The following is a 12,875-nucleotide window of genomic DNA, read 5'->3' on the forward strand; positions in this document are numbered from 1 at the left end:
AGCTGTAAATCTTTATGGGAGCAGAAAGCCTCATCTTTCTCCCATGGAACAGCTGGTAGTTACGAACTGCTGACCTTGCGGTTCGCAGCCTGATTCGTAACCACTACGCTACCAGAGCCCAGAAAACCCTCTGGGGTACAGTCCTCCTATAATGGACGGGGTCTCCGTGACTCAGTTGGCTTGATGCCAGTGGGTTTGCTTGCTTGTTTGGGGTTTTCTGCCACATGCCACAACAAACCTTTTAACTAAGACAAAAGGGCTTGTGTCCAGCTCAGGGGAAGTTGGCTATGTGGGGTATGCACTGCAGAGTGAGGCAGGCATGGTCAAAGAGTTTGTGAGGCAGCTGTCCCAGGGATGTCCATGTGTCCGTCTCGGGGTCATAGCAGTCAAAGGAGTCTGAGTCCTCGATGCTGCAGTCCACGGTCAGTCGCCGCCCACCTGTCACGTACAGCTTTTTCCCAATCACTGCGGCCCCGTGGTGCATCCTCCGGTCTTTCATGTCTGCACACTTGACGAACTTGTTGGACTGAGGGTCGTAAGCGAGAATTCTCCGGGTGTAACCTGGAAATCAAGTAGCATATGGACAGGCTGAATGTTGCTCATTGGGGACTAGAAGTCAGTGGTCCTGGGTATGTGTCTCAGTCTGTCATTGCCTAATGCTGAGCCTGGAACTTGGAGGAAATGAAAGCTCACAGTAACTTGTCCCAGGTCACACAGCCAGTACTTGGCAGAACTGGGTTTGGAACCCAGATTGTGTGACTCTGACTCTGCATTCTGAACCCAAATGAAGGCAGATCCTGATTACATTAGCTTTCTTAGCCTCTTAAGCTTTATCATCTCTCTCATCACCTATCTAAGAACTATACCAACCCAAAGAAAGGGTCTTTGGGAGTGGAGCTCAACTTTCTAAACAGCCCAAACTGATAGGTACCTCTATGACTCCTACTTTACGTATGAGGAAACTGAAGCATACAGAGATTAAGAACTTGTTGGAGTATACAGTCAGTTAGTAGTAGAGCCAGGATTTGAACCCAGGTCTAAATGAACCTCCAAACCAGTCCTCTTAACTTTGACACCAGATTACTATTAGAGAGAAATGATCCACTAATAATTAATACTATTAACAGTTGCTGTTGTTGTTGTGAAATGCCGCCGAGTTGGTTCCGACTCATAATGACCCTATATAGGGTTTCCAAGGAGTGACTAGTGAGCTTGAACTGCTGACCTTGCAGTTCAAACGGCTTTGCAGTCTGGCTCATTAGCCCAGAGCGCCACACCAGGACTCCATTATTAACAGTAGCAACTATTTTATTAACATTAGCAAATACTTCATGAGCATTTACCATGTGTCTGGGATAGTGCTAAGTACTTTAAATATCCAAGTGTGTTGAATGATCACAACACCTCTTAGAAACAGGTATTATTTTATCCCTTGTTTAAATAAAGATAGAGGCACGCAGAAACTTCTGGGTAAGCAAAGGGCCTGCCAACTTGTTCACACTCCCCTGGTTCGATGTGTGTGCTTTTGAAACGACCAACTTGTAGAAAAACATCTGTCTGAGTGACCCGTTTTCCACAGGGGATGCCAAGTTTGTGTCCAGCCCAGGGTTACTCTGTTTAAACTTACCTCCCACGATGACAATCCACTCCCCCAGCACCACTGCAGGGGCACACACATTCTTGATCATCCTCGTCTCCATCTTGAACCACGTGTTTCTGGAAATGTGATAAACCTGAGGGGGAAACATCACACCCATGGCACTGCATGTTAATGTTAGATAGATCAATTGTTGTTGTTAAGTACCGTCGAGTCAGTTCCAACTCATAGGTTTGGACTACCAACTGTGAGTGAGAATGGGTGTCTAGGCTCATGAGTGGCCGCTGAGATTATGTTTTTGGTAGAACAAAATCTAATAGAGATGAAGTAGAAGGAGGGAGGAGAGACAAAGTGAAGCAGAGAGCAACTGGTAGGTTTGAACTACCATCCTTGTGGTTAGCAGTCCCGTGCTTATCCTAGAGCACTACACCAGGATAGATAGTAGTAATAATTAGAATGGTAAAATGGGAGTGGTTATTTTTTCCAAGAAGTTTTACCATTTTTAATATGCAACTAGATTAGTTTCAATAAATAAAATATGTTTCAAGAGCAGGAAGGAGAATATGGTTAGACATCTCTCTTTTTATGACTTATTCTCTGAAATCGGTGGCTGGGTTTCTACAAAATGAATCAATTTCTGTGTTGTAGAACATCCTATTTTTTTCTTGCGTGGGACTTTTTTTTATTTTAATGAGAAAGGGAGCAATTGGATATTCATATGACGTGACTCTTCAGTCATTTGGATCTCTAAGCTCATGTCTTAATGTAACTTGGGGTTGAGAGTGGCTTAGAGTCATGGATTCATTGCAGGCTCGGTGGAATGGGTTTTGAACAGTTCATTCCTGACAGTCATCGGTGATAGTGATGGTGTGATGTGCTGTGGAGGCAGTTCTGACTCATAGTGACCTTGTATAGGGTTTCCGAGGCTGTAAATGTTTATGGGAGTAGAAAACCTCATCTCTCTTCTGTGGAACAGCTGGTAGTTTCAAACTGATGAACTTGTGGTTAGAAGCCAGATTCATAACCACTACGCTACCAGAGTTCCTTCCCAAAGGAAGATGAAGATGGCAGGGAGACATCAGTGCGCTGGTGATTATATGCCATGGAGTTAGTTCTGACTCGTAGTGACCCTGTACAGGGTTTCCAAAGTTGTAAATCTTTACAGGAGCAGAAAGCCTCATCTTTCTCCTGCAGAACAGCTGGTAGATGTGAATTGCTGACCTTGGGATTAGCTTGCCCAACTCGTCACCCACTACACTACCAGAGCAGTCAGTAGAGTCCTAGAAAGAAGGAAGAATGGTAAAAACAAGTAAGAAGAAAGAGGAAGGGACAGGATGGGGAGGGGCTTCTATTCCCAGGCTCTGAAAACTGTGAATCAAATCCTGAACCCCTACAATCATTCCCTCAGCTTAAAAGCCAAATATCAAATTTTAATTGGTTTCTGTCAAGGGAATTTTACTACAAGTTATTCAAAGATGGACTTCATAGATAGAAAGGAAAGAATGAAAACAGTACAGAGGGAGATGGTATGGTCCCCTTCACTGGGAACCACAGGTTTTTCAGTATAGAATAGAGTTGTCAGCACTATGAAAGGCTTTACTCTGATCCATTTATTGAAGTGAATCACACAACCATTCTCTCAGGTAGGTACTATTACTTCCCCCAGTTTCCAGATTAGACCCTTGAGGTTTAGAGCAGTTGCATGCAAAGCCATAGTCCCACAGGTAGAGTGTGGAAAAGCTGGTCTGGTCAATCCCAGAATTCACACTCTCAGCTGTCACACCCGTGGCTCTGCCTGGGACGGTGGAAGGGTGTCCCTTCCTGATGGAGGGTTTTGAGATTGGAGACCACTTGAGGTCTCTTTTGTGACTCACTCACATCAGGAAAACACTTGGAGGAGGCCAAAGGGGAACCAGAGAGCTATGAAGTCTCATGGTTTCATCTGAAAATATGTTGGTAGCAAAACTCTTTGGAAAGAGCAGTGAGCTGTTTGGAGAAAAGCAAACACTGGTTGCATTTTACTTGAGTGAGTGATTGTCATTTGCCCTCTGTTTCCCATCAGTTTTGGGTATGGTTTCAAAAAATAGATTAAACATTTGTTCACAATCCTCATCATAACCCAGAGAGGTTGGGGCCAGGATCACAAAGGATGATCTTTGACCAATGAAGCAAAGGACATTATGTTATGGTAAAATATTTGCTTGCTGTCATTCAGAGATGGAGGTAGTGAGAAGGCCAGGTAGCTAGACCCAGGGGCACACATAATTTGGATAGTAAATCCACTGCAGTGTAAGGACTTGAAAGAATGAAAACAGATGAAACATCCTAAGAAGAAAACCCAGAGCCCTTATCAAAAAATTCAAGGAACTCTAAGCATTCATCTTAAACTCTATATGAATGAGTGAAATTTCCTCGTCAAAGCTAGCGCTACTTGGCTAAGAAGACCACTCAAATTAATGCTTTTATTTACTCATCCCCCATGGCTGTAATGTTAAGAGTCACCTACCTGTTTAGAGTTTGTGTGTGTGGGTTGGGGGTGGGGGGTGGATGGCTCTGCAAGGACCTTAGTTGGTTGCACTAACTCTACATTTCTTGATCTATGCATTTAAAATGTTTGTGAGTTTTGCGTTTTGGTCTTAAGAAGTCCATGACATGGGAGGGTCTCTTGTTTTACATAGAGACCCCATCACTCTCAGGCCTGATTCTTTGAAAAGGTCTACAAAACCCTGCCAGACAAGCCTCATCTCCCAACCCACTCACTTCCTTCTAGACGTTCTACAGAGGACGGGCTTAGGGGAAGCAGTCTTGGTAGAGGGGATTGCTTAGGTACCTTGGGAAGGGAGTGGGTACAGATAATGTGGTGAATTAATACCCCTGTCATGGTTGATGCAAAAGGTTAATGCACTTGGTTGCTAAACAAAAGATTGGAGGCTCATGTTCACCCAGAGGCACCTCTGAAAAAAAGGTCTGGGGATCTCCTTTCAAAAAGCCGGTCATTGAAAAGCGTACGGAGCACAGTTCTACGATGACACACATGGGGTTGCCATGAGTCAGAATTGACTTGATGGCCACTGGCTGCTTACGGGTAACAGGCCCAAACCAGCTCTTTGGTACCCCATCTTCCTCCTTGCTCTCTCTCTTGCAGCCACACTGTGCATTCTTTCAGTTCTTCAAGGCAAAAGGCTGTGCTCTATTCTGCTTCAGGACCTTTGGAGAAATGGTTCATTTACCCAGGAACACTCTTCCTTCCTCACTATATAACTCTACTCCTTCAGATGGCACATTCAACAACATCTGCTCTAGAAACTTCCTTAAATGCCTCCAATGCCAGATCCTTCTATTCTGTGCTCTCTTGGCATCCACTCCTCAAGTCTGCCTCCTCTTTTGCCCTTCATTCTCCTCTGCCTCTCTGTTTAAGTCAGTGTAAGCCAACCTCACAGGTTCCTTCCAAAGTTCCTGGGACCCTAAGCCCCATTGATTCCCTCTAGACTGGTTTTGGGCACCCATTCATACTCTTAGCATACCCCTCTCTTGCAGCATCTGACTGTAATGATCTTGTAAGCTCCCTGAGGGCAACCGCACCTCTCTGCTCACAATGTATCCTCAGTGGGCGGTGCTTCTGTGGGAGAAGTGGGCAACCAGCATGGGTGCCCCCAGCATAACTCTTTCTTAGAAAGGACAAAGCACATTGCATGTGATCTCGTTGAGGATCTTGAGATATAGGATTGTTGCTAGCATTTTCCACATCATGAGATGAGCTGCAAAGGATGTGAAGTTTGTATCAAATTGGAAAACATTTTAATATTGTGGAAATTTTGACTTTTATAAATTCTACTTCTCTGAGCCAGAGTGCTCCTTGGAGACCAGGATGGCCAAACTTCATCTCTCATACTTCAGACCAATTGTCAGGAGGGACCAGTCGTTGAAGAAGGAGAAAGTGGAGGGTCAGAGAAAAAGAGGAAGACCCTCAATGAGATAGATTGGCACAGTGGTGGTAGTAATTGGCTCAGAAGTAGCAATTGTGAGGTTGGCCCAGGACCAGGCAGTGTTTCATTCTGTTGTGCATACGGTCACTATGAGTTGGTACCTACTGGATGACACCTAACAACAACTTCTCTGAGAGTTTGTGAGTAAAATTAATAACTACCTGTCATTTAAGACAAGGGTTTCCCAACCTGACTGCCCCTCATAATCTTCTGGAAAGCATAAATGTCAGGTCAGAACCCTATAAAAAGAGATTTTGATTCCATAGTTCTGAGGTGGAGTTGAGGGAATTAGGTAGTCTTTGAAACACTACCTGGGAAGCTTCTTTTAAGACAAGACTTATTTGGGTTAAAAGCATCTGCTAAATCTTTATGAAGTTTTATTATCTGATATTAAATATGTTTTAGCTTGAATTGTTAGATTTTCCCCCTCACATAAAGATTAACTTATTATAGAAATTTTATCTGATGAAAATATTCCTTCCTTCGTTTTCTTCCTTCCTGAGCCAGTGAGAAATGGGTGTGTGAGTGTGTAGAGTGGGTCACATGGGTGCACTTACAAGATGTCAGGACCTGTCATTTACCTGGATTAGGCGCACAGGGTTCTGCATGATGTCCTCTCCCCCAAAGAGGTAGAGTCTTTGGTCTTTCACAGCAACTGCAGGGTGGAGAACACCCACCGGCATGCTGGCCATATTTTCCCAGACATTGCAGATGCTGTCATATCTCTCCATGGAGCCCATGCCTTCCTGCTTGTCTCCAAGTCCCCCAATGGAGAAGATGAAGTTCTTGTGGGCGGTGCTTCTGTGGGAGTAGCGGGCCACCAGCATGGGTTCCCCCAGACGCCATTGATTGAGTTTCAGGGAGAAGATATAAACATTGGGACTGACCAGACTCTTACCTGCTCTGACAGCCTTACCCCCAATAACATAGACACTGCGGTGCAAGGTGACGGCTGAGGCCTTGTACAGCCGGGTCGGGAGTTTGGCAAGGTCCTGCCATTGGCCAGTCTGTTCGTTGTAGAGCAGAACATCCCTGGTGGTCTGTTGGTTGTCCTTCCTTCCACCCAAGAGAATGAGGAAGTCTTGGTAAGAGTTTCTTGGAGGGATGTGACATAGAGGTTTGAGGTCTGGGACACTGGTATTATAGAAAGAAAACATCTGCCTTTTGGCTGTCTCCAAGATGGCCTGACATGCAGGTGAGGTTTGAAGGAGGGTGTCGCTGGCGATGAAATGGTAGAAGAAGGCTGGGTGGACATATTGAAGCCTGACCTGCTTCAACAGTTCTTGCATGTGCCGTTTCCGGGTCTCTACATCATGCTTGACCCAAACCATGAGAGCCTCAAATACCTTTTCCTCCTCCCCACAGAGTTCATCATCTCCTAGGTAGTCTGTCAACTCCAAGACACAAAGTTCCTTCAGGTCGGCCGATGAGGCCACCTCTGGGAAATACTTCAGGGCCACCTCCCTGGCTTTCTTCTTCAGAGTCTCACAACTTAAGATGTCTGAGAGTCTCAGCAGGCCCAGGCAGTTACTGGGGGTCAGCTGGCTCTGGAGGTATGAAGAGCAGGCTTCAAAGAGCTTGGGGTACTGCAACATGGAAGCTGCTTCCATCAGAGGCAGGACCCGCTCAGCTGTGATGCGTACCTCCCCCGTATACACATATAGGACAATCTGCTCCAGAGCGGCGGCGTCAATACCTTTCAGGTGGACTTTGGCCTCACCACTCTCCCTGAAGTTGTTGCAGAACATGGCCCTGAAGTAGAGGCTGCTGGAGGCCAGGACGTTTCGGTGGCAGGGCACCTCCCAGGCACTGGCACAGAGGCTAACATCTGTCAGGATCTTGTTTTGCCTTAAGCCATTAAGCTGCTTCAATAAGTCAGAGGAGAAGTCACAGTCTTTGAAGAGCAGCTCATCTACCGACTCCTCATCCATCCTACAAACACAGGAAGAAGCCCCAAGAGGGAGTGAGATCAAGCCTGAGAATGTAGTGGGGGGTTAGTTATGGGGACTCAGGGACTTGTAGCATTGATGTCTGTTTCTCTAACTCAAGGATGGGGACGATCCAGTCAGAGGGCTGTATAAGGCCCACGAAATCATTTGGTCTGCTCCTTCCAAGGCAACTGAAGTTCCAGTCATCACATTATTACAGGCTAATTTTTAAGTTGATAATTTTGTATGGCCCACAAATGATGTTATAAATACTCAAAAAGCCCTCGGCAGATCAAAGCTTCCCCACCCCTGCCCTAGACGCTTGCCTGTGTGACCAAGAATATCACTTAGTGAAGATCGAAGAAGGAGGCCACCTCAGCCCAGACCTCAAAGCAGACACCTCCCTTTTTGGTGTTGATTATTCTCAAAGGAGCTCTGGTAGCGTAGTGGTTACGAATCAGCCTGCTAACCTCAAGGTCGGCAGTTCGAAACTACCAGTGGTTCCATGGGAGAAAGATGAGGCGTTCTGCTCCCATAAAGATTTACAGCCTCGGAAACCCTGTGTAGGGTCACTATGAGTCAGAACCGACTCCACGGTACTTAACAACAACAATTCTCAAAGGTAGCATGCAAATGAAATCTTTGATTAATCAGATAGGAGGGGGGAAAGTTGTTGAAAATTACTTGACCTTCAGCAGTTTGAAGCAAGATAATAGTCAATATCTTTGACCAGCAGAATTATGTGAATCTTTCTCTAGATTCTCGACAGATCTGTTGTTTAGTAAAGGCATCTAAACATCTCTTTCTGGGAATTTGTCCTTTCCCAAGGATGTCATCCTAGGGGTGTGGCCCTCTGGTAACTAGGCAGAAACTAACCACGAAAATGGACCTTTGCTATTTTTTTTTTTTTGAATCATAACTGTACTGAGTCTTTTTTGGTTTCGTTTTAAAAATGGTATAAATAGAAAGCAGACACCAAACGACATCCTGGCTGGACACGTTTTGTTGGGTGACATCTGGCAGTCTCCCGGCAGAAGAAATCCAGCCTTAGGGCTATTTACCTTGTTTGGCTGCAGTGACATCCACCGATGCCTGGTCCGACTCGTCCCTCCGGAGAGTTTCCACCTCTGGCTGCGAGTGAAACCATAAACCCAGGCCTGTCCTTCAGTGGGCAGATGGTTTGTCCTGGGAGATTCCTAGATTTGTTTATGCTGAAGGCACTTTCACAGTTTTCTAGAGCTTTGTGAAAGAGCTGCTAGGCAGGAGACAGTGTATACATTCCAGGGCTAAGAATAGTTGCATGTGTACTTTCCACTGTTAGGACTTGTGACTTTCCAGTTGCCTTTTGCAGCCACCCCAGGGCCTACAGGGCCGGCGCATGCCCACATGCCTTGTTTCCTTGGCCCGTGTTCACAGCAGCATAAATAGACCCAGAGGAACTGCTTCTCTTGGAGAAGACCTTACTGCCCAGTTGGGAACATACCAAGTCCCTTGTCCTAAAAGTGCCTTGGAATTCTAAATGTCTGTAAACAGGTCGCTGTGACCTATGGAGAGTCACTGAAGAGAACTCTGGGCCTTAGTGAAGGGGGCAGGTGGTTACCAACAAAGACAGAACTTGGGCTCGTGGGCACAGTTCACTGGGTGTCTGCCCGGGTAGGGTTACTAGAGAGGGTTTGACTTCTTCCTCTAGGTTCTAACGTGACAAGGCATCTGGGATAAAATTTGCTTTTTAATAGTTGTCAACTACCCTGGAGTTTCCAGACTCAGTAGAGAGTAAATCTTTGTTGGGTCTCTTTACCTGGAAACTTTAGTTAAAGTGGCAAGATCTCTGCAATTGCCCATCAAAACTCCTCTCCCAGATCCCAGACATACACCACTGATTCGTCAGTTAGGTATTTATAGTTCAGGCTTGCTTTTTTGGTTTGCTTTCCATTTTCTACCATTGAGTAGGCTGGAGCTATATAGGCCAGGAGGCAAGGCATATTGTTCCAGGATTAAGGATATACCAGAAAGAGAGAGAGAGAGAGAAGAGGGGAAGGGTGGGAAGGGAAGAGAAGAGGAGGAATCCCGAGGACCAAGGTTAGGGGCCAATGGGCCAATGGTCAATTGAACAGAACAGTAGAGATCCATGAAGGTAGAAGCAAGGAGCTGGGAAGGGAAGCTGTTTGTACAGAGACAACAGAGTTGGTAGCTTTGTCCAATCTTCTGAGAAATGCTGGTGATGTAAAAGGGAAGTAGGTAAATAGTTAGGTATAAAGGGCATTTCATAGGAGAATGGAATGAAAAGAGAAAGGATTTTATCCACTCACTTTATAAAGCTCCTTTGTAGATAGATAATGGATAGACAGGTAGATAGCTGGCTGGCTGGTTAGACGGCTGCCATTGAGCCAACTCTAACTCGTTGGTGACCTAATGAAGAACTGAATGCTTTTTGGCTTTGCTTTTCCATTTTCTCCCATTGGTTAGGCAGAGTGTTAAGGCATATTGTTCCAGGATAATCATATACCAGAAAGAGAAGGTGTGGGGGTGGGGGGCTGGGGAGGAAAGGGAAAGGAAGAAAAGTGAACCGGATCTTTGTGGGCCTCAGGATCCCCAGAATGTTTGAGTTCATCACTGAGCGTCTCTCTCACCCTTGCTGACTCTCTCTTTCACCCCCTCAGGGACGTATCCCTCCTGATGATGCATCCAAGGTGAGTGACTCAGACAGCGTGCTGTGGTGATCCGTTGGCAAATATTTGAAAGCAGATTACCAGGCCTTTCTAGAGTGGTAGCATAGCAGCCAGAGTCCCAACAACAAGCAATCCTTCACAGTATGACAAACTGACAGATGGGTGGCAATTAAAGGGCCTAACGTCCTTTCTGCTTCTGAGTCTTTGCATGGGCTCCTCTACTTCCATGGTTGAGCTCCTGTTCATCTTTAAAAACTGACTTGTAAACTTGCCCTATACTTATGGATGTAGTAGCTCAAAGTACCAACTGAGATGGAAGGAGTCTTCACATCAAGGATCAAACATATCCCCTCTGTACACAGGGTTGATAGAAATGAGCAACTTAGATATTGGCTGCCTAAAATGGGGGGCTATAAAGACATGGAGTGGCTGGCATAAAGTTTTCAAGAGGGAATTTAGTTTCAGAGTGTGTGGGGGAATGTAAGATGCCCACTGAATAGTTTTCATCTTGTCTAAATGGGTCTGGTGAAAGGAAATGGGGATAAGATTCTTATGATTCAATACTGAGTAATTGTTAGCATGGCTAATTGTGACCATCACAACTATAAAGGTAGAAGTTTTGTAACATAAAGCAGGGAGTAGTTAATCTTACATTTCAGGAATAGAGGATCCTAGGACTATCAAGGGAGAAGAGCATGAGCGGAATGTGGGACCCTATCCAGAGAAGCAGCGACACCAGAGATGGAGGCAGAGATGAGGGCACGGAGAGAGAGCAGCTGAGAACTCTAGACTCATGGAAAGAGAAAGGCTGAGTGCTGGTGGCTAGGAGGTAGGCTTGCAGAATGTGCCCTTTGGTTGTTTAAATGATTATATATTTCTGAGTGTTTTTGTATACATCAACAAAACAACACAGACGGAATAGAAGCAAATACTGTTGAATGGTGATATATGGAAGGGATTGCAATCATTGCAATGATACAAAATACGATAGGATGAGTGCAAAACTGATGTTCTCCCATGTAAACAGTCACTCAATGCACAATAAAAGCTTTAAAAAAAAACAACAAAAAAGCAAACTTAGTTGTATATCAGCTTCTCTGCAACTTTCCCTTGATTGTCTCAGCCAATCCATTTCTTACTTCTCTGTACTCTTGCCATTCCCTCTACATCTTCCTGGAGTCTTGGTGTGGTGCTGTAAGATAATCACTGGACCACAAGGTCAGTTTGAATCATAAGGTGGCTGTTCAAACCCACCTGTTGCTCCTTGGAAACCCTATACAGTGTTGCTATGAGTCTGAAGCAACTCAGTGGCAATTAATAACACCAACAGCATCAACTATCTCTTCCTGATATTGCAAATTATGTTCCCGCACCTGTGTCTCTCCTATTTAGATGGCAGGAGCCTTAACTTAATTGACTATCTCTAGTGCCAATACGGTGCCTGGCACTAGTTTCTGAATTGAGCTGTAATAGAATGGAGAACTGAAAATGAAGAAAGAGCTTTGTTGAATGGTCTTCATTTTCCTTCTTGCTGAGTTGGTTTAACAGGGCTGCCAAGTACAGCTCATGTGTTGATTGTAATATAAATGGTGCCCTGGAAAGACCCTAGGTGTCCCTCATTTTAATCAAATTGAATACGGTGATGAAATGAAAAGTAAAGCATTTGCTTTGTATGGTATGTAAGAGTTGATGGTCGGAAGGTGAACTGAAGTTTTCTTAATGCCAAAGCTGGTACTGTGGTCATTGGTCTTCGAGTCAGCACATAGAAAAAGAAGTGCCTTAGTGCTCTGTCCTGGTGTGGTGCTGTGAGATAAGCACTGGACTGCAAGGTAGGTTTGAACCTCACAGTCGCCGGTTCAAACTCACCCACCACTCCTTGGAAGCCCTATACAGGGCAGCTGTAAGTCAGAAGAACTTACCAACAACAAGTGCTCTGGAACGCCTGTCTGACTTCTCTTCCAGCTGGTAGGCATGCTCAGGGTTTGCTCTGAGAGTCACAGACAGGGATTCCTGAGGCAAATGTATAGCACGCCGTCCACTGGCAGTGTTCCTGTGGTTTCCCATGCTGTTGTTAGGCTCCAACTCATAACAACCCTAAGTACAACAGACCAAAACAGTGCCCAGTCACACGCCATCCCTGCAATCGTTGCTATATTTGAGCCCCTTGTCACAGTTGCTGTATGAATCCATCTCATTGAGGGTCTTCCTCTTTTCACTGACCCCCTGCTTTACCAGGGACTGATTCCTCCTGATAACATGTCCAAAGTACGTGAGACAAATTCTCGCCATCTTGGTTTCTAAGGAACATTCTAACTATACTTTCTTCCAAGACAGATTTGTTCTTCTGGCAGTCCACAGTCTATTTAGTATTCGTGGTACATTCAATACTGTTTCCTATGTTCCCCTAATTGTGGCTGTTAGAACCCAGCTCTGTCCAGTGTTCCAATGAACCCCAATGTGTCAAGTCAACTTCTGGCTGGCTTTAACAAATGCTCTGGATTTTAAAGTCTAGAAAGACCAGGCTCCCTTTTGTTGGCCTGGCTGACTAGGAGAATTCTGGCTCTACATTAAATGTCAGAAAAGATGCAAAGAGAATCTTGGTGTTTAACTTGTAGTAAACATGTACAGACTAGAACCCCAAGCTAAAGGCTTCTCCAACCACCCAAGTGTGACTTCAGTCTGTGTGTATTCATGG

General features: G+C 45.2%; 1 protein-coding gene across 1 annotated transcript; it reads right to left on the reverse strand.

The window, feature by feature from the left end:
• Window positions 1–237: 237 nt before the first annotated feature.
• On the reverse strand, window positions 238–7,532 carry KLHL38 (kelch-like family member 38). The gene is made up of 3 exons (XM_006830690.1): window positions 6,165–7,532; window positions 1,628–1,733; window positions 238–561 (listed from the first exon to the last, which is right to left on the reverse strand). The coding sequence occupies exons 1-3, from the start codon at window positions 7,512–7,514 to the stop codon at window positions 272–274; spliced, it is 1,746 nt and encodes a 581-aa protein (XP_006830753.1). The 5' UTR covers window positions 7,515–7,532; the 3' UTR covers window positions 238–271.
• Between the last annotated feature and the right edge of the window lie 5,343 nt (window positions 7,533–12,875).

The sequence above is a fragment of the Chrysochloris asiatica genome, unplaced genomic scaffold (assembly GCF_000296735.1).
Source record: "Chrysochloris asiatica unplaced genomic scaffold, ChrAsi1.0 scaffold00001, whole genome shotgun sequence".
In the NCBI taxonomy this organism is placed as follows: domain Eukaryota; kingdom Metazoa; phylum Chordata; class Mammalia; order Afrosoricida; family Chrysochloridae; genus Chrysochloris; species Chrysochloris asiatica.

What these genes read in the sequence shown, in the direction of transcription:
- KLHL38 (XM_006830690.1), bottom strand. Translation starts at nt 7,514, where the DNA reads ATGGATGAGGAGTCGGTAGATGAGCTGCTCTTCAAAGACTGTGACTTC. An exon ending in ACCCTGTGCGCCTAATCCAG is followed by an intron (nt 1,734 to 6,164) that starts GTAAATGACAGG and finishes TTTCCCCCTCAG; the next exon opens with GTTTATCACATTTCCAGAAA. An exon ending in GTGGATTGTCATCGTGGGAG is followed by an intron (nt 562 to 1,627) that starts GTAAGTTTAAAC and finishes CTTGATTTCCAG; the next exon opens with GTTACACCCGGAGAATTCTC.